Source organism: Natrix helvetica (genome assembly GCF_964273705.1).
Source record: "Natrix helvetica genome assembly, chromosome: 1".
Taxonomy (NCBI): domain Eukaryota; kingdom Metazoa; phylum Chordata; class Lepidosauria; order Squamata; family Natricidae; genus Natrix; species Natrix helvetica.
In genome coordinates this window covers 137,281,418-137,302,355 of record NC_138548.1, presented here as the reverse complement: position 1 = coordinate 137,302,355, position 20,938 = coordinate 137,281,418, and the positions used below count along the sequence as shown (strand labels likewise).

General features: G+C 44.5%; 1 protein-coding gene across 1 annotated transcript in view; it reads right to left on the bottom strand.

Moving 5' to 3' along the window:
* The window catches only part of LOC309384463 (glycerol-3-phosphate dehydrogenase 1-like protein), a 42,787-nt gene that overhangs the window by 5,534 nt on the left and 16,315 nt on the right, over positions 1-20,938 (bottom strand). Inside the window, exons 2-7 of the mRNA XM_081938051.1 lie at positions 19,232-19,409; positions 16,587-16,727; positions 7,376-7,514; positions 6,067-6,179; positions 4,248-4,481; positions 3,053-3,159 (exon numbers count right to left, since the gene is read on the bottom strand). Of these exons, the coding sequence (XP_081794177.1) occupies positions 3,053-3,159; positions 4,248-4,481; positions 6,067-6,179; positions 7,376-7,514; positions 16,587-16,727; positions 19,232-19,409 (912 nt within the window). The remainder of the gene's footprint in view (positions 1-3,052; positions 3,160-4,247; positions 4,482-6,066; positions 6,180-7,375; positions 7,515-16,586; positions 16,728-19,231; positions 19,410-20,938) is intronic.

The following is a 20,938-nucleotide window of genomic DNA, read 5'->3' as shown; positions in this document are numbered from 1 at the left end:
ATTGCTATAATCAGTTTAAAATATCAATTAGCTGTCCTTCACAATGAATGGTCATCTAAGAAGATTGACAACCTAAATTCCTTTCTGTGGACAAATTTGAATTATCAATGTACCCGCAGTAGATCATGATGTAATCACATGGAAATGGAAACCAAATTAAAACATTAAACATAAACATATGTTCCATCTTTTGAAAGTAATTGTTTTATACTACAAGTATGGAATTAAATATCTGCATATAATTTCTCACTACTTAAAAAAAGAATGAAAAATAAGCATGGTGAGAAAAAGTCCTCTTTGTGAGTAGCTTTGGATTTTTTGTTTACATAGATGTACAAATATGATTGCTGAGTGTATAATACTTGGACGTGCTACAACTAAATAGCTATACTAATAAGGGTAACAGGAAAAATTGAGTTGAATTAGCTTGAGTTGTAGTCTCAATTCACTGGAAATTTTAGATTTAGATTAGTGAATTTTAGAACAAAAAACAGGATTATAGTTAAAATGTTCTGAATGACCCATGGCTGCTCACAGGTGTATTTAGTATCTAAAAAAAAACTACCGTATTTTTCGCCCTATAAGACGCACTTTTTTACTCCCCAAAAGAGGGTGAAAATCTGAGTGCGTCTTATAAGCCGAATGTAGCCACCTGGGTCCACTGTTCCCTCTAAGGTGCGCGGCAACAAAACACCGTGCGGCAGTTTCCAACTGCCGCACGGTGTTTTGTACTGTCACAGGCGCCGGAGGCTGGGGAGGTCCTTTGCAGACGGCTAGAACTGGCCGCCCACAAAGGACCTCCCCGGACTTGTTTTGGTGAGCGCGGGGTGACTGACTCAAGTTCAGCAAAGCAAGCCCGGGGAGGTCCTTTGTGGGCGGCCAATCCTAGCTGCTTGCGCCCGGCGCTGCGGCTAAAATAAACTTTCAAAGCCCCTGCCGCTACTGTAATATCTGCTGCCGCCTCCTCCTCCTCTAACAGCACCACATTTGCTGCCCGACGCTGCGGCAGATTTCCTGACAGTGAGAAGTGAAGCCGCCAAAGCTCCCGCCAAAGCTCCCACCGCTGCCGAGCCCCTGCCAGAATAACAGCTGCCGCCTCCTCCTCCTCCACCACCACATTTGGAGTGAAGCCGCCAAAGCTCCTGCTGGTGCCCCGGCCCATGGCAGCGGCGGCGGCGCGTCCCCCTCCATTCGGAGCATCTGAGCTGGGCACCGCATTACCCTGCTGCCCCCTCCTCCTCCGCCGTGCTTTTGAGAAGCCATGAGGCTTTTTTCCCCCTGCTGCCCTCCACCGCCTTTCCGCCCGTGGCAGTGGCAGCAGCGCCTCCCCCTCTGTTCGGAGCATCTGAGCTGAGCCCCGTTACCCCTGCCCCCTCCTCCTCCGCTGTGCTTTTGAGAAGCCATGAGGCTTTTTTCCCCCTGCTGCCCTCCACCGCCTTCTCGTCCGTGGCAGCAGCAGCAGCGGCTTCCCCTCTGTTCGGACCATCTGAGCTGAGCCTCGTTACCCCTGCCCCCTCCTCCTCTGCTGTGCTTTTGAGAAGCCATGAGGCTTTTTCCCCCCTGCTGCCCTCCACCGCCTTCCCGCCCGTGGCAGCGGCAGCAGCGCCTCCCCCTCTGTTCGGAGCACCTGAGCTGAGCCCCGTTACCCCTGCCCCCTCCTCCTCCGCTGTGCTTTTGAGAAGCCATGAGGCTTTTTTCCCCCTGCTGCCCTCCACCGCCTTCCCGCCCGTGGCAGCGGCAGCAGCGCCTCCCCCTCTGTTCGGAGCATCTGAGCTGAGCCCCGTTACCCGTGCCCCCTCCTCCTCTGCTGTGCTTTTGAGAAGCCATGAGGCTTTTTTCCCCCTGCTGCCCTCCACCGCCTTCCCACCCGTGGCAGCTGCAGCAGCGCCTCCCCCTCTGTTCGGAGCATCTGAGCTGAGCACCGTTACCCCTCTCCCCTCCTCCTCTGCTGTGCTTTTGAGAAGCCATGAGGCTTTTTTCCCCCTGCTGCCCTCCACCGCCTTCCCGCCCGTGGCAGCGGCAGCAGCGCCTCCCCCTCTGTTCGGAGCATCTGAGCAGAGCCCCGTTACCCCTGCCCCCTCCTCCTCTGCTGTGCTTTTGAGGAGCCATGAGCCGCGGGAGCCAGTAGGAAGGCGGCGGAGGGCAGCAGGGGGAAAAAAAGCCTCATGGCTTCTCAAAAGCACGGCGGATGAGGAGGGGGCAGCTGTCAGGTTTGAAGACCCTGGGGTTTTTTTTAAGGGTTAAGGGTGCAAGGGTCTTGCAACTTGACAGCTTTAAGACTTGCATGCTTCAATGCCAGAGTTCCTGAGCCAACATGACTGGAGTAGGAACTCTGGGAGTTGAAGTCCACAAGTCTTCAAGCTGTCAGGTTTGAAGACCCTGGGTTGTTGTTTTTTTTCTAAAGGGTTAAGGGTGCAAGGGTCTTGTAACTTGACAGCTTTAAGACTTGCATGCTTCAATGCCAGAGTTCCTGAGCCAACATGACTGGAGGAGGAATTCTGGGAGTTGAAGTCCACAAGTCTTAAAGCTGTCAGGTTTGAAGACCCCTGGGGTTTTTTTTCTAAAGGGTTAGGGGTGCAAGGGTCTTGCAACTTGACAGCTTTAAGACTTGCATGCTTCAATGCCAGAGTTCCTGACCCAACATTTTGGTTACTAAGCAGGAGCGTTGTTAAGTGATACTATATAACACTTTTAATTAAGGGGGTACCTTGAATAAACATAACTTTGAGTTTCAAATAATACTGATTTTGTTGTTGTCTTAGGTGACACCTGTGAAAAAAATTCAGGTGCTGCTCAGGCATAAAAATGTGCCGCTCAAATACTATACTTTTCTGCTCACACTGAAAAAAAATTAGAGGGAACATTGCCTGGGTCATCTAAAAATGGGGGACATAAAATTGTTCTTAAACTGCTGTTAACTTTATACAGTTGATATAAAATATTTTACTACAGTATTTGGTTCAGAATCTTTTTTTTCTAGATTTTCCTCCTTTAAAATTGGGTGCGTCTTATATTCTGGAGCGTCTTATAGGGCGAAAAATACGGTACTTACTTGTCAAGCATATTCTTCTGTTTCAGGATCTTATAGACTTCAGCTGATGTTTGAGGTCCTTGTAGCTTCTGTCCATTCAACATTTCTTTTTCCAACTGTTCAATTGTCTAAAATAGGCAAAGTATGAATTGCTTGTTTTAGAATGAAGGGAAATGGCATTAAATTCTATATAAGCTGATGAACAAGTCTTAAAGCTCTAGCAATGAAATGGCACCCTTTATCCTGCTTTTGTATTTTCCAATACAACTAAATAAGCAGGATTTTGGAGCAATTTCTAAACTTACTTGAGCTTAATAGTTTTAAAATTATGAAATGTATTATAATGTTATAATTTAGAGTTAAGCTACATGAGGCACTAAACTTGCATTCACACTTTAACCATTGAATGAACTAGTTGGCTGGGTTCACAAAATTGGTTTACTCTCAGGGACCTGCTGTGTCTTTTAACAGTATTCAATCTTCATTGAAAACAACATAAAGCCCATCTTCATTTTTGAAATATGAATTCAGTGATAATTGGATGACTCTAGGATGCGCTGTAAAGTGAATAATGGGGAATCTGCTTAAGCGGCGATGCACTCTCCCCGTTTTGCAATGTGGGAAAGCAGTCTCAATCCAAACGTAAAGATGAGGGTTTATTTTTTTTTAATTATAAGGGCTGACTTTCAAGAAAACACAGGACTATGGAGGTTCCCTGCACTTGAAAACTTCTTAATTTAAAATTCATATCCCCCTTAAAAATTCAGGGAGATATTCACAAATATATCTGCCTTGAAAGTAGCTCATGTTTATTATTTTTATTAGGTCATAAAATGCTTTATGATCATCTTAGGTCATTAAATGGTTTATAAAATTTGCCAAATGTCAATTCCCTGGAAGTCATGGATCCCAGATTTTGGATGCTTTCTGTAAGTTAGCCAGCCCACTTGAGGTACCTTGGTTGAAAATATTTTGCTCCATGATGTACTATTTTGTCCAGTTAAAGGTTACAGACATGAGAGTTGCAGTAATATATGCAGGATATTATCAGACATGTCAAATCAATTTCAAAAGCATGTTGACCCTCCCCCTCTCAACTAGCAGCATCTCTGGCCACTTCCCATAAATTGTGCTCTATTAAGCTATTTAGATTTATCTTCAAAGTGCAGTCAACTTCTCTTCCTCATGCAGGGAGTATAGCAAAAGATGCCCTTACTTTTCCACCACGTGCAAATGCTTCGGCCACCTTCCTGTTACGTCCCCCGTAGCATGTGGTAATCAAATCTGCAACTCCACAGCTTTCCAGAAATGTATGTATCGAGACTGTGCCCTTGCAGAAGATTTTAGCAAAGGCAATCATTTCCATCAGGCCCAGGCGAATCACAGCTGCCTTGGTGTTGTCCCCAAAGCCCAGCCCATCACAGAAACCAGCTCCAACAGCCACAATGTTCTAACATCCAATGGAAAAATGAGAAAGAAGAAGGAAAAAAAGAAGTCATCAGTTTAAAACATCAGATAATCTTGGGTTCTAATAAGAGCAAACCCCACTCCTTACCAGCATTGATGATATTACCTAGTTAGGTAATGAAACATCTGCAAGAAAATAAGCAAGCTCAGAGAGCACCAAGGATCCTTAAAATCTTGGGTTCTCCTACACAAGACCCATAACTACCATTTTGATAGCATCTACCAGGCTGCCTGGCTAATCCAGATTTTAATTATATTTTATAAATTAATACATAACAAACCCAGCTAGCAAAAACTGAAACTGTGGCTGAACAAACTACAGCTTAAACTGTTCTACTTAGTGACTGTAATTAGTGCTAAAAATATATGGCTCTTATGTAGTAATAATTCTGTTTCAGACATACATAAAACATAAAAATAAGGGATTTTTTTGAAAAATAATAAAAATATTCTAAAATAAACAAATGCTTTTGACATTAAATTTGTGGTCAGCAAAATAAATCAGATTATTTATATACCGTATTGTCGTCCCCCCCCAAAAAAAGTGGTTGGAAATATCTGTGAGTGAGCCTTATACAGCAAATGTTGCAGAAGTCCTGCCCACCCGCCAGCCCCCATCCTTCGGCCTCTGCCTCCAAGCAATTTGCCTCCTTGCAGCAAACAACAGACAGCCTGGTCAGCTTCAGCACAGCCTGATCTAGCACGAGCAGCTAATTAGCAGTAGGATCTGTCTCCTGGAATACCACCTATCAGCTGTTCCTGGCTGCAGGGATCACCGCCACATATCGCTGCAGTCAATCATGGTCACTGTCTCCATCTGCCCCATTTTTGGCCTCCATGCATCCCATTTTTTTGCCCGTTTCAGGCCGCGGGCATTGCTACCACTGCCACTTATTTGGGAGGCAGATCCAACCGCCAATCAGCTGCTCGTGCTAAATCAGGCTGTGCTGAAGCTGACCAGGCTGTTTGCTGTTTGCTGCAAGGGAGCAAATTGCTTCGTTACAACAGCACTGAAAAAAGTGACATGACATAACTTTTCACACTTATGACCGCTGCAGCAGCATCATGGTCACGTAATCAAAATCCAGCCACTTGGGAACTGGCATGTTTTTATGATGGTTATACTGTCCCGGGATCATGTGATCATCTTTTGTGACCTTCTGACAAGCAAAATCAGTGGGGAAGCCAGATTCACTTAACAACTGTGTTATGTTACTAACTTAACAACTTTGCTTAGATCTGGCCTGTGGGGTTGCCCTGGAAACAGCGGACAGGTCTTCTGTGCCTCTGCCAGGGAAAATGGAGCTCCTGAGAGTCACATGGGGCTCTCCTGAGTCTGTTTTCACTGGCAGAGGGTTGCAGGAGGCAGTCGCAGCTAAAAATGCCAGAATCTCAAGCCACCAGAGGCGCTCCTGACACAAGTGATGTTGAGCTGGCCACGCCCACCCTGGCCATTCCCAACCCGGCCTACTGAGGTCAAACGCAACCCTGATGTGGCTCTCAGTGAAATCAAGTTTGACACCCCTGGTATATCATATGAACACAACTACTTCCTTGCAATAACAAACCTTTAAAGCCCCACAGAGTTCCACAGTGTCACAGTCATCCACCACAGTAATTCTGAAATTTGATGTTTGCATTAATTCTTTTAAGATCTTCCCATTTTTAGCATTTTTAGAACCTAAGAAAAGAAGCACAGGCGTTAGAATTTTAACTGACAATAGAAGAAAGCATTGGACTGGATAGAATTATTTCCTCTATGATTTTTCTTTTAAATGTCTGTATCTTTGTGTCAAAAACATTCAGAAAATGTTTAAAATAGACAATTTTCCTGTGAAAATTAGCTATCAAGTGAAATATTCCAAGTTGGTCAAAAGACAGTGAAATAAATATGAAATAGAAATAGACTTTCTGAGAAAAAAACAAGATTATATTATATTCTTAACAGTAAAATGGCAGTCAATTGAACTGTGGTAAAATATTAATATAAAACCTATGCAAGGGACACGTGTGCACATGCATGGCGGGGGTGGGTGCATGGGTGGGTGGGTGGGCGCTGTCATTGCATTTTGGGGCCGCTCAAACACCCCCCCAGTGCCCCAGTTTGGGCTTGGAAAGCCTCATGCACCAACCTGAAAGCAAAAAATACGTGGGGCGGGGCATATGCGCAGTGGCAGGGCATACACGGAGGTGTGTGTGTCACGTGTGCATACGTGTGTGGGTGTGTGAGTGGGGGGGTTGCACGCATTGCATTATGGGTGTGGGTGTGTGGGTGCGCCCACAAGTGCGCACTTTTGGCACGCAATGACAAAAAGGTCATCACTGTCCTAGAAGAAAATAAAAGAGATTGGCTGGTTTTTAAAGTACTTGCTATACGGTGGGAGAGTAGATTAAAACAATTTAGTGTGCCATTGCAAACAAAGGGGCCATGAGGAAAATCTGACTGCAGTATGGACTAGCTGCATGCCTACAATACACCGACTGGCTTCATAAACAAGCTATTCACTTTGTGATTCTGTGCCTCCCGTTCGTCAAAAATGGGTTGAATAAACTAAGGTTTAAGCAAACAACAGTCTATTTACGAGATATTGCTTGGAACCATTCAGCCATGAATTTTACCTAGTATCTAGGTCAAGCCCACTATCTTGGGCTTTCTGAGCAAAAAACCAGGATGCAAATTTAAAAGATGAACAAGGAGTGTGTGAGAAACGCTGCAATAGCATACAAAGAACAAGAAAACACGAAGCCTCGGCTGGTAAAAATCTACGACTATTATCCAAGATATGAACGTTTATAAAAAGAAGCTGGCTGGCTCCATCTGTTAGTTGTGGATTTATTTCCCTGCCGTGAAAGACCAATAATTTATGAGTCAATTACCGATGGTAGTTTCACAGAACATTTCATTTGCCACTTCATTGGCAATGTTGGCACCCATGAGCACACTCATATCTATCTTCAGTTTCTCTCGGATGATGTCGCTGATGAGTTTCAGGCCTTCAGGGCCTTCGTCTATACCCTACTTAACAGAAAAAAGAGGGGTCAAAGCAAATCCAAGTTGAACTGCGCTGCAATAGATTACAGTAGTTTATGGAACAGGTTGTTTTCTCTGAAAATTGGGCCAAGGAAGACATACGGATGACCTTTTTACCCACGAATCAGTGCAGCAACAAACAGGTTTTTTTCCTTTCTTCCTCCATGGGAGCTGACATTTCAGTTTCATTTAAAATGAGAAGCTAAGTTCTTAAGGTAAATCATGAGAGATGACCAGTCCATTCAAGCTGTTGTATCTGTGTTTCCAGGGTTCGAGGCCATAGTTTGTAGTAGCAATGCAGCACTTGTTTGCATTGGATTATATAGTGTTAGGTAAGCCCAAACTCGGTAAAATCCAATCGAGTCCTATCTTTATTTGCTTATACCCAAAGACAGAATCTTGCCAAACTAAAGCCATAACCTTCAACCCTAATAGATATATCCTGAGAGATTACAGAGTGTGGCTCCCATGAACCTCTTCCTCCCTCCTCATTCAGTTTGGGTCTGCACCCTCCCTTAATTTGGGCTTTTGGGTGGAATGGTGGTGCAGTGGTCAAAGTGCAGTATAATAGGCAAACTCTGTCCACAGCCTGGAGTTTGATCCTGACAGGGCTTAAGGTTGACTTAGTCTTCCATCCTTCCAAGGTCGGTAAAAGGAGGAGCCAGATTGTTTGGGGCAATATGCAAAAAAAAAAAAAATGCTTACATTGTAAACTGCTCAGAGAGTGCTGTAAAGTGATATGGGGCGGTGTATAGGTTTAAATGCTTTTGCTATTGCTATATATTGACTCCTGGGTAGGAAAGCTCTGTGCTGCCAAGACTCCCCTCCACTGCTTCTCCAGGTACTGGAGATGGGTTCCTACCAGTTTGGACCAGTTCGGTTGAACCGCTAGTGGTATGGCAGCCTGGGTTGCTGGAACCGGCAGCGACCCAGGCCTGCCATGCCCCCGAACCGGTTCCCTGGTCCTTTCTGCAGTCGCCAGCATGTTTCTGTGCATGCGCATAACAGTTTTCAGTCAACTGCACATGCGGAGCAATGCACGATGCACGGACGCACGAGTGAAGCAAGCAGTGCGCCCGAAAACGCCCTCTCAGTGAACTGGTAGTAAACCAGTAAGGAACCCACCACTGTACACACTTCATCACAGATAGAAAGGGTAGCCTAAATGAGTACCATATAGGCAAACCTCATATTAGGAAGGTCAGATGAGCATCACTGACATAATACAATACAATAGCAGAGTTGGAAGGGACCTTGGAGGTCTTCTAGTCCAACCCCCTGCCTAGGCAGGAAACCCTATACCATTTCAGACAAATGGCTACCCAACATCTTGTTAAAGACTTCCAGTGTTGGGGCATTCACAACTTCTGGAGGCAAGCTGTTCCACTGATTAATTGTTCTAACTGTTAGGAAGTTTCTCCTCAGTTCTAGGTTGCTTCTCTCCTTGATTAGTTTCCACCCATTGCTTCTTGTTCTACCCTCAGGTGCCTTGTTGAATAGTTTGACTCCCTCTTCTTTGTGGCAACCCCTGAGATATTGGAACACTGCTATCATGTCTCCCCTAGTCCTTCTTTCTCTTAAGCTAAACATACCCAGTTCCTGCAACCGTTCTTCATATGTTTTAGTCTCCAGTCCCCTAATCATCTTTGTTGTTCTTCTCTGCACTCTTTCTAGAGTCACATGGTGGTACTTTGTATTTTCTGATTCGGTTCAGTTGCTATGTTCTGATTTTCTAACGTTCATTTATTTAATTCATTCAATTTCTACAGACACCCACCTCAGTCAATGACTCCGGGCGACTTACAATTCCAAAAGTATAATATCACGATAAAAACAATAAAAACATTTTTACAAACTCAAAAAAAAAGTTGCTTTTTAAAACAGATTTTTAAAAGGAGTGCAGGTAGTTCTTGACTTATGACCACAACTGCGTCCAACATTTCCATTGCTAAGCAGGGCAGTTTTTAAGTGAGTTTTGCCCCATTTCATGAGCTTTATTGCCATATTTGTTAAATGAATCACTGCAATTATTAAGTGAAATCATGCAGTCATTAAGCGAATCTGGCTTCCCCCATTGACTTTGCCTGCTGGAAGCCGGCGGGGAAGGTTACAAAGGGTGATCACATGACTTCAGGACAATGCAACTGTCATAAATATATGCCAGTTGCCAAGCAACTGATTTTGATCATGTGATCATGGGGAGGCTGAAATTGTTTTAAGCATGGAAAAACAGTTAGAAGTCACTTTTTTCAGTGCCATGGTAACCTCACAAGGTCACTAAATGAATGGTTATAAGTTGAGGGCTACCGGTATAACATAAGATATACACAAACATACAAATGCAAAATAATGGTTCTGACTGATAGAGGATATATTTTTCATATCAAAGCTGTCATTGGCTGGTGGGCAGCACCAGGCTGATTTTGGATGATCTGGGAAGCAAAGCAAGGCCGAACCTGATTGGTTCTTGGAGGGGAAACCACATGGGAATTCCAGGCTGTTGGCTGCACTGAGAAGCTTAAAACTATCTTGGAAGAAGATAATGGCAAATTCCTCTCTTTACACTCAATAGGAGAGCTTCTTTAACATTTGTTTCAGCAGAGCCATCAATTTTGAGCCTAGTGGAATATTCCATTTAGCAGCTAATTAGTCCGATCTCATTTGTCAAGCGATACCTCCATGGAAACGTATCATCCTTTGTGGACGTTGCTAATTTAATCATATTTGCATCGTTATGTTTTCTAGAAGTAGGTGAAAGGTCTTTCACAAAAACAGAAATGGTATATGTAAGAGTGTAAGAGAGGACTGAAAGCCAGAGAAAGGAGAAGTGACCTTTGGCCAAGATCTGTGTGTGATCTGCTGACTGACTCACCACTCTGAGTTTTTTTTTTAAAAAAAAAATCTTAATGTTTAAACCAGCCTGGAAAAGTCCTTTGGAGCCAATTGTTACTTCAGTTTTGAAATACATACAAACCTCTGAACTATAATTCAATATTCAGGAAACAAGCTGCTCGTCTATGCATTTATGCCACAGTTGAGTTTTAAAACGAATAAAGGAGAATAAGCGTAGTTTTTAGGATGCCTATTGCAAAGTACACTATCTTCCTTTCTTAAAAGTATTCCTCTATAATAATGCTTTTTTTTTAAAAAAAAAAGTTGTACAGAATGCCAAATCCCTTTACTTAAAAACATGGATTAATTTCACACATGGAGTTAAAGCACAATGTGGTTTAGATAGCTAGCACCCAGCCTTCTCCTAGAAAAATGAAAAATTTTGAGGAAATATTTAAAAAGGCAGGATAAAATATCTCCCCTAAAAGAGAAATAAAAAACTTAAGGGAGAGGGAAACTCAGAGCCTCGGCTCTCTATCCCCAAGCAGATACTAAGCTAAGGCCAGCTTTAGAAATGCAGATTTGGTAATCCATTACTCCCTGTAGCAAAGTCTGAACAAAGGTAGGGTTAGCCCTCAGCCACAATAGGAATTGCCCAACAAGCCCCTTCATTGCATCAGCCAAAATCCAACCAAGTTTAGCTCAGACAAACTTCTAGGATTTGTACATGACACCATGAGAGTCTGACAACAGCCAATAGAATACATGTTCTTCAGTGGTGGGTTTCGATTTATTTTACTACTGGTTTGCTCATACGCGCTCGCGGGAAGCGTTGGAGCAGGTGGGTGGAGCCTCCCACTGCTGCCACTACTGATTTGCCGGATCTGGGGCGAACCGGCAGAAACTCACCTCTGATGTTCTTGCACAGGAATAGAAGGTTCAATCACAAAGCTGAAGAGAAGCTATAACACCTCCCCCACACACACTCAACTCCATGTTGTCAGCTGCCCAGAATCACATGTGCTTGGTGGTTCTGCTTCATCAATAAATGGACCCTCTTTCCAATCTGCTTCTAGCCTCCATTTTGTCACCAGTGCTGTTGTCCTGGCTTGGAGCTGAGCCAGATGGATATTCCTCCCAACAGTAGTTTTTATAGTTTCTAGATTGTATGAACTTAGCCATTGTGATTTTTTTAAACTGTGATTTATACTTTGGAGCTCAGGTAAATGTGATTTGTTCCATAAACCATGGTTATAGAAACTATGGCTTAATGCAATGGTGTAAACTGAGCAATACTTCATGCATTTATATCAATTATTTTTAAAATAGGTATGTGTAAGTATTTATCTAACTGTTTTAATTGCTGTATACTCCAGCTTTCTCCCAGAAGTAGCATTTAAGAGGGTTTATGTTAGATTGGGTAATGGATAGGCACACACAGGCTTAACGGTAACAACAGCTCTTTATTAAGTACAACAAGTGAGAACAATCCAGCGAAGGTTGAGTCTGACAGCAGCCCTTTTATAGGGAGCCGTCAGACCCTTCGACCAATAGGATTAAACCTCTGTTCCCGCTGGAACAGAGAACCTTGGTGGAAACCACTGTAGTTAGAGCAAGTATCTAACACCCCTCCCCTCTTGGATGGAACAATCCTACTAGTTACGTGGTCACGCAGGTAGGTGGGCTTTTGGGTAGCTCTGCCTGACACAGTAGGAGGGGTTTCCTTGGACAGATTGGACAGACCAGTTTGCTCCACAGCTCCGCTTGGTGGAAGCTCCTGGAACCTTTCAGAGCCCGCCACTATAGCTTCTAGAGCCGGTTCGTTTGGAGCTCACTGCGAGCCTGCAACAAAACCAGAAAAGTTTCCCGGTGCCCTTGGGCTTGAGCTGGCTGTGGAAGGAGTGAGTGTTTGCTCCATTTGGGTAGGGCTTTGGCTAACTCGTGCAGGAGTTACCTCTGGTTGTCTAAGAGTGGAGTTGGAGAGGGGGCAATGGAGTTGGTCAATATGCCTTCTCCAATTCCTACCATTGTCGAGCTCTAGGAGGTAAGAGCGAGGGCCAGTGATGTCTATCACCGTGGCAGGAATCCACAGAGTTCCCCCAGCGTAGTTGTGGGCATATACCGAATCCCCTATGCTAAATGTCCAAATCTTGCTTGTGGAGTCTGGAGGCGATGAGGCAGAATAATTGGGGTGTAGCCGGTCTAAGTGAGCTGGCAACCCATGAGAAGCTCGGAGGGGCTTCTCCCTGTAGTGGCACTGGGTGTGATGTGCTGAATTAGCAAATAGTGGTCAATCCATGTTTGCTAATCTCCTGGGCCCATCCTAGAGAGGGCCTCCTTTGCAGATCTCACCATTCTCTCTGCCTGGCCATTGGAGGCTGGATGGAATGGCGCGACCAGGACATGCCTGATTCCCTGAGCTGCTAGGAAGGTCTCAAATTGCATGGCCATGAATTGGGGCCCGTTGTCAGAGACCAAGATGTTGGGCAGGTCGTGCGTGGAGAAAAGTCTCCGTAGCACCTTGATGACCGCCTCTGCCATAGTGGAGGTCATCAGGACTACCTCTAACCATTTTGAGTAGGCGTCCACAACTACGAAAAATGTCTGGCCATGAACTGGGCCAGCAAAGTCAATGTGCACCCTAGACCATGGTGCTTGAGTTTGCTCCCACTCCTTAGCGGGCACCTCTGGGAGAGCTGGTCTGGACTCTTGGCACATTCTTCGATCTCCCTGTCCATGTTAGGCCACCACATGTAACTCCTAGCCAAAGACTTCATCCTGACAATTCCAGGATGCCCTACGTGTAAAGCCTCTAATACTTCAATGCGCAGTTTGGGTGGAAAAACAACCTGGTCCCCCACAGTAGACAGCCATTTACAACCGATAACTCATGGCATTTGGCAAAATACATTTTGAAATCAGCCTCAACAGGCACCTTGGGCCACCTCTCCACCCCCATTTCAAAATTTGCTTGATGGTAGAGTCCTTTGCAGAATGACGGGCAACCTCACTGGACGAGATAGGCCCAGTTTCCAGACAGTCAATGAGGAGGACTGGCATCTCGGGGGTAGGGTCAACGAGAAGTTCAGGCAGCAGGCAGCGGCTGAGAGCGTCAGCGTGCCCCAAAGTGGAGCCTGGTCGGTGCATGAGACGGTAGTAGTAGCAGCTAGGAAGATGGTCCATCTGGTAATTGGGGTGATAATGACACTGGTGTAGGTCGGTCCCCAGCCAGTAAGCCCAACAACAGGTTGTGGTCCATAACCAGTTCAAAGTCCTGGCCATATAGGTACTCATGGAACCTCTTTACTCCGGCTACTGCAACCAAAGCCTCACAGTCCAGCTGGCTGTAGTTCCGCTCTGCGGCTGACAAGGTCCTGGAGTAAAATGCAATAGGGACTTCGTTTCTGTTGGGCATGCGGTGGCTGAGGACGGCACCGACGCCAAACGGGGAAGTGTCACAGGTCAGCACCAATGGCTGTACTGTACCAGGAAGGAATCCGCTGACAGGAGTCATTTTACCACGGCAAATGCAGCAGCCTCAGCTCTGCCCCAGGACCACTTCGCGTTCTTAGCCAGGAGACGGTGTAAGGGCTCAGCAACGGTGGCTTGTTTAAGAAAGAAGCTGTAGAAATTAAGGAGCCTGAGGAATGCCTGCAGCTCGATTTGATTGTGAGGTGTGTGGGGGTCCTGAATTGCTTTGATTTTTTGTGTGTTCGGGTGAATCCCAGAGCCATCGATTAGGTACCCTAAGAATTCAACCCTTGGCACGTTAATTTGGCATTTCTCTTTTTTGAGATGGAAGCCTTTGTCTCTAATTTGAGCTAAAACTGTTCGTACACATTTTAAAAGTTGTGCCTTGTTTGCAGCCGATACCAAGATGTCGTCGAAATAGGGGACGACTCCTGGAATCCCCTGCAAAAGCTGTTCCATAACGCTTTGGAACAGTCCAGGGGCGATACTAACGTCAAATTGCAGGCGATGACATTTGAATGCACCCCTGTGCGTCACAATTGTTTGGGCCTCCGCCATAGCGCCATCTACAGGCAATTGTTGGTATGCCTGCGCCATGTGCAATTTAGCGAAAATTTTTCCGGGGGCCTAATGAATGAAGGAGGTGCTGTACAATGGGTACAGGGTAGGCGTTTTGTTGTAGCGCTTTATTTATTGTGCACTTGTAGTCCACGCAGATTTGACAGGTGTCACTATAGAGGTCTCCCAGCATGCATGATCGACCGGCTCTAGGATTCCCTGGCCTACAAGCTTGTCAATATCCCTGTCAATTTTGGGGTGGAGAGCAAAAGGTACTCTCCTGGGTTTTAGCCTTATTGGGGCTATGTTGGGGTCCAAACTAAAGGAAATTGGAGTCCCCACATACTTACACAGACCGGTGCTGAAGATGTCCTCAAACTCCTTAAAGATGGCTTCAATGCCATTGTCTTTCAAGGCGTTGATACCGGTCACCTCTAGGCCCAGGGCTTGGAATCAATCTAACCCTAGGAGGCTCTGTAGGTTTCCGCTGACCACTGTCACTGGGAGTTTCCCGCTGAACTGCTTGAACTTCACCTGGAAGGTGCCTTGGCCCACGATGGGGACCTGGTTTCCCTGGTAATCGCATAGGCGGATGTCAGGGGTGCGAAGATGCTGCTTCTTTAGGCTAAGGATACCCTGCTTTAGACCACGGTATGATGGTCAGTGATGACCCGGTGTCGATCTCCATCTCACATGGAGAGTCCTTGATGAGGACTGTGACCTTCAGCTTTTGGGGCTGCCTGGTGCAGACCTGGCCGATTGACGTGTGGTAGGTGACTCTATTGTCACCCTCTGAGCGCCGTGGTGGCTTCTGCCAGGCCCCTTGGCTGAGCCTCTGTTGGCGGTTTGGTGCGCTTTTGGCTGCCAGGCAGTGGCAGGAAATTTGTTCCGGCACACCTTGGCGATGTGCCCCTTTTGCTCACAGTGTTGGCAGGTTTCGTTGCGGAAACGGCAAGCCGATCTGGCATGGTCTCCTCCACAGCTAGTGCAAGGCGGGAGATGAGGTTTGAATTTGTCCGCCAGCAGCTGTCATCTTCTTCACCTTCTGAGCTCTCAGGCTTTGCAGCCTCGCGATGTACGCGTGTACTCTTTCATGTGTCTTGTGGAGCCCTTTTGCACTACAGAGTCTCAGTAGATTTGACATTTGGACACTCTGGCTTCATCCAAGGCGATCTGTAGAGTGAGGTTAGATTTAGCGAGTAACCTCCTCTGTAGGTTAATGTCCTGTATGCCGCAAATTATGCAGTCCAGAATCAGCTCGTCCAGGTCTCGGAATTCGCAGTACCCTGTGGCCTTGCAGAGCACCGCAACGTACTTGTTAATTGACTTGCCCTCCTTTTGGTTTCTGATGTTAAATTCATGCCGGCGAATGTGTTTGGACGGCTTGGGTGCATAGTGGGTCCTTAGCATCTGCTAAAGCACAGACCAGGCGACTGATTGTAGTGGTGTCGGCTCAGAGAGATCTTTCGCCATCTCGAACACTTCCCGGCCACAGTACTTGAGGAACATGTTCTTCTTGCGGCCTTCAGGAATGCCCATGAGGTCGTTTGCCTCGAGGAAGCAGTCAAATTGTAGCATGTACGAGTCCCAGTGCTCGGTGACTGGGTCATACGGAGTCGGTGGGGCGTGCATGGCCATTTTGTGTTCAGAGGACATTTTGAGTTTGCCACTCAAAAATGGCTGCTCGAAGCTGCACTGAGCTCCGGGCTGGATGTACTTGCTGGATTGCTATCGTCTTTTCGGTTTGCCTAGTTGCCTTCCAATCCCACCTTCGTCACCAGTGTTAGATTGGGTAATGGATAGGCACACACAGGCTTAATGGTAACAACAGCTCTTTATTAAGTACAACAAGTGAGAACAATCTAGGAAAGGTTGAGTCTGACAGCAGCCCTTTTATAGGGAGCTGTCAGATCCTTCGACCAATAGGATTAAACCTCTGTTCCCACCGGAACAGAGGACCTTGGTGGAAACCACTGTAGTTAGAGCAAGTATCTAACACCCCTCCCCTCTTGGATGGAACAATCCTACTAATAACAAAATGTATACTGATATTTTAAAACACATGTCAAATAAGGACCATTATTAACATAGTTCCCCAGCAGGCAGCTCCCACAGCTTCTCCCTGCCCGAATAGTAGCTCTGGGCCTCTGGACTCACTGGAGCTGACACCTTTCCCAAGAAAATGCTGTTCCTTACCTTGATCAGTGAAATCCCAATTGCTCCTGCTTTTACATGACCAGTAAGTTGCTCGCAAATTTTGGGAATAAACTGATGAGGTACAACAAATATTAAAATATCAGCTTCCTCTGCTGCTTCTACTACCTCTGGTACAGCAACCTGAGAAGAAAAAAGATTACAACATTCTCCTACCAAATACTGAAAGAGGAAAACACCGTGGGAGACATTTACCACAACAAAATCAAGCACAGAGAACACAGAACAAGCCATAAATATTTGTTTGCTCAACAGTTTGTCAAAAGTAAAAAATGCAGAGAGCTGGAACATATGCTAGGCTACAATCTAAATATCACACGTACTTATCTTTATTGAGATGTTTGCACACAGGTGTTTCAAAGCATGCAGTTTGTACACAAACGGGCCCAATAGGTCCGTTTTTGCCCTCCCTAGGCTCCAGAGCCTTTCCTGGAGTCTGGGGAGGGAGAAAATGGCCTCCCCTGCCCCCTGGAGGCCCTTCGGAGGCTGGAAACAGCCCAACGGACCCAACGGAAGCTCAGAAACGAACTTCTGGGGGGGCAGGAGAGGGTGTTTTTTCCCTCCCCAGGCTGACCCTCAGATATGGTTCCACATGCCACATGTGCCATAGGCTTGCCATCACAGTGGTAGTTTATTTGAGAACATCCCATACAGAATTCTGCCGCAAAGAAGGAAGGGCTTCTCTTGCAGTTAATTCAGAAAGAAAAACTACACAGCTTTATATTGACAATACAGCTAGTCCTCAACTTACTACACTTCATTTAGTGACTGCTTGAAGTTACAGCGGCACTGAAAAAAAGTTACTTAGGACTGCTTTTCACAGTTACGACCATTGTAGCATCCCCTGGTCACGCGGTCAAAATTTGGATGCTTGGCAACTGGTTCAAATTTATGACACTTGCAGTGCCCTGGTACCACGTGATCTCCTTTTGCAACCTTCTGACTAGCAAAGTCAGTGGAAAGCCAGATTCAATTAACAGCTGTGTTACGAACTGCAGTGATTCCCTTAAGGACTGTCACACTGAGCAACATAAATGTTGGGCTCAATTGTGGTCAAGGTCTACCTCTGCAGAATTCTTTAGGGACAGGCAGATTTAAATTTCACCAATGAAAATGGCCTGAGACACTTTGGTCCAGTGTTCTCTTAATGTGCAGTGGGATCTCCAACAAAATGGGAGAAAGGAAGGAAAGCTTTGCCCCAGAGTGGCATCACTGCACCTGTGCCTATGTGCCTATGTTCTGGTGGGACATCATGTGCACTGTATATATGTTATGGCTCTTTATCTTGGTTCTTTCTTGTCAGCAGAAAACAGGCCTGTTTTTTGGGCTAGTCATTGCCAATTCTTGCATTTTGGGGGCCAGGTTAAGTGAGTCTGGTTATGTCTTTCATTCCACTTTTGGAATTAAAAATGAAGAGTTTTTTTTAATCTCACACTTATATCATTTCTTTTTGGAATGTTATTTTTTTAATAGGTCCAGGTAGTCCTTGACTTATGACCACAATTGCACCAGTATTTCCATTGTTAAGCAAGGGAATTGCTAAGTGAGTTGCACCTAATTTTATGACTTTTGCCACGGTTGTTAAGCGAATCACTGCAATTGTTATGCACGTCACACAGTCGTTCAGCAAATCCAGCTTCCCCCATCGACATTGCTTGTTGGAAGCCAGCTGGAAAGGTCACAAATGGCAATTGTGTGATTCTGGGACACGTCAACCATTGCAAATATATGCCAATTGCCAAGCTCCCGATTTTTCATCCTGTGACTGTGGGAATACTCAAAGGATCAGAGGTGAGCTCCTATTGGTTCAGCCCCGTTTGGCTGAACCAATAGTAACTTGGCAGCTTGGGTCGCTGGAACTGGCAACAACCCAGGCCTGCCACGCCCCCGAACCAGTTCTCCTAATGGGGCTGCCATGTTGTTTTTCATTTCTGCGCATGCGCAGAACAATTTTCAGTGTAAAAATTAATTTTTTTTCATTTGTAAAGTTTTGTGCATCCGCAGACCTTTTTATTTGCAAATGTACACGTACAGAGCGTGCGTCTGGTGTGCGCATGAGCGAAGCGTGCACAAAATTTTTGAGGCACCGAACCGGCAGTAGTAGCAACCCACCCATCAAGGATTGTAGGCGCAAGAACCAATCATAGGTCACTTTTTTTCAATGCTGCTGTAATTTAAATGGCTACTAGACAGGTGGCTGTAAGCGGAGAAAACACGGTGGTGTTTTTTATTTTAATAGGCACTGCTTAGAGCCACTGTTGTGAAATGGGTAGCTATATACTGTAAATTGTTTAAAATAATGAAATAAAATAACATGCTGAGAAGAGATCAGATGCAGGGTGCTGCAGCTGAACGTACATTATGACAACAATGAATAATTAAAGTGCTAGTTTATTTTATATGGCACACTCTGTTTGGAATTTAAAAAAAAATTCTGGCAATCAAGTTAAGTCAATTGGCCCGCTGGCCACATCTCATCTATGTCCTTTACGTTTCAATGTCACATTATGAATTTGGGAGCTGCAATTTGTTCTCGCTGAAGTTACTTATTTGTTCTACTTTCTTTGAACTTAACTGGAATATAATTTAAAACTGAAACCATTCTGATATGTTTTACTGTCACTTACCACGTTTGGAGGTAGTTTATGCCCTGGGAGATATTTCACATTTTCATGTTCTTGGTTAATGATCTCGGTGAGTTTTCGACCATTGATTAGTTCTTCAAATACCCACATCTTGACAATTGGGTCAAACTGGTTGGAGCTTTTGGTATTTTGGCCTATGATTTTTGCAATGGCAGATCCCCTTTAAAAAAAAGAGAGAGAAATGTGAAATTGCAATTATTTATATGTTTCATAGAAAGACCATGCTTTCTTACCAGTTAATTGATTGTATTAAGTAAAAGAAAAAGAATATACATGCAACTCCAACAATATAATGTACTTTAAAAAATAGAAAAGAAGGAAGGAAGGAAGTAGTGTTTTCCAACTTTTTTTAGCGCAATAGAGTACACAAAAGTTACAACCTCAACATTTTGCTTTACATTTTTAAATATTTCAAGAATCTCAGAAGGAAGGAAGGAAGGAAGGAAGGAAGGAAGGAAGGAAGGAAGGAAGGAAGGAAGGAAGGAAGGAAGGAAGGAAGGAAGGCTTAGAAATTATCCTTGGAATCTTTGAATTTCAATTTTGCATTGGGCAGGTTTTGCATTCTATGACCTTAATTGCTCCCTCTAGCTTTAGGATTCCAGGATTGTTGGGTATTGTTACCCAATTCTTATGAATGTAAAGTCACTTTGCATAATGAGATGAGTAGCATAGCAATTTAATAATTAAATGAATAAAGTATTATGCAAGAGATCCAAGCTTCTATTTATTAACTTTTTCTATAAAGCCAATAGCATGCCAGTAATCAGTCTGTGCAAATAAACGAAACGCCATCTGCGCAATGCAGGCAGCACACAAAAGTATACCACCACCACCCGGTCCATGGAAAAACCAGTCCCTGATTCTCAAAAAATTGGGGGTCGCTGCTATAGACTGTATCAACTCTGTTTGTCCAGTTGGATGACTAGCATTAAGGTGGACTCGGTTACAGTGGTGATGTGTTCACTATAAAAGATCAGGTTAGGGACAGATCATCACAGAGAAATGAAATGATGGTCCAGAATTAATCAATTAATTGGCCAGATGATTTGCCCCTCATTTTCCATTGGTCATGTCTGTTGTACTATAGTAGATCATACCTAGGATCACTTTGAGCCAAGCTCAATTGGAAGGAGATTTTTACATGATTTATTCAATAACTTTCAGGTGAACTAATATTCACATGCTTTACAGGTGCATATGTTAAAGAAGGAAAAGAAACAATAGCAAATGATGGAATTCCTATAACTTGGGTAATAACTTTCTCTTTTTGCTATACAAAGCTTAACAAATTAAAGCATTTACCAAAAAAACTATCGCAAAAAGCGGAGAAGAATAATTGCTGTTGCGGAAAACTAATACTGTACATATTTCACATGTCTTTAAAGCTGGTTTTTTTGTGTGACTCATACAAGTTTGTTTAAAAAAATATGTAGATAATGGTGTATGATTAATACTTTAAGGGGCAAAGCAGATAGGAAGAATTCAGGACATATACTGCAAAGCTCAGCTAAGAAAAGGCAAATTTATCAAAATTAGATCTCTTTCTTCATAGCTCGTTCTTTTGTGTCTTTGCCAGATTGAGCAATGTAACCAGAGTTTGCTTCATAAATGAAGAGGACTTTGTAATATATATGATAACTTGCTCTAGTGATTAAAAAAAGGCGGACAACTCAACTGAGCTGAGGGACC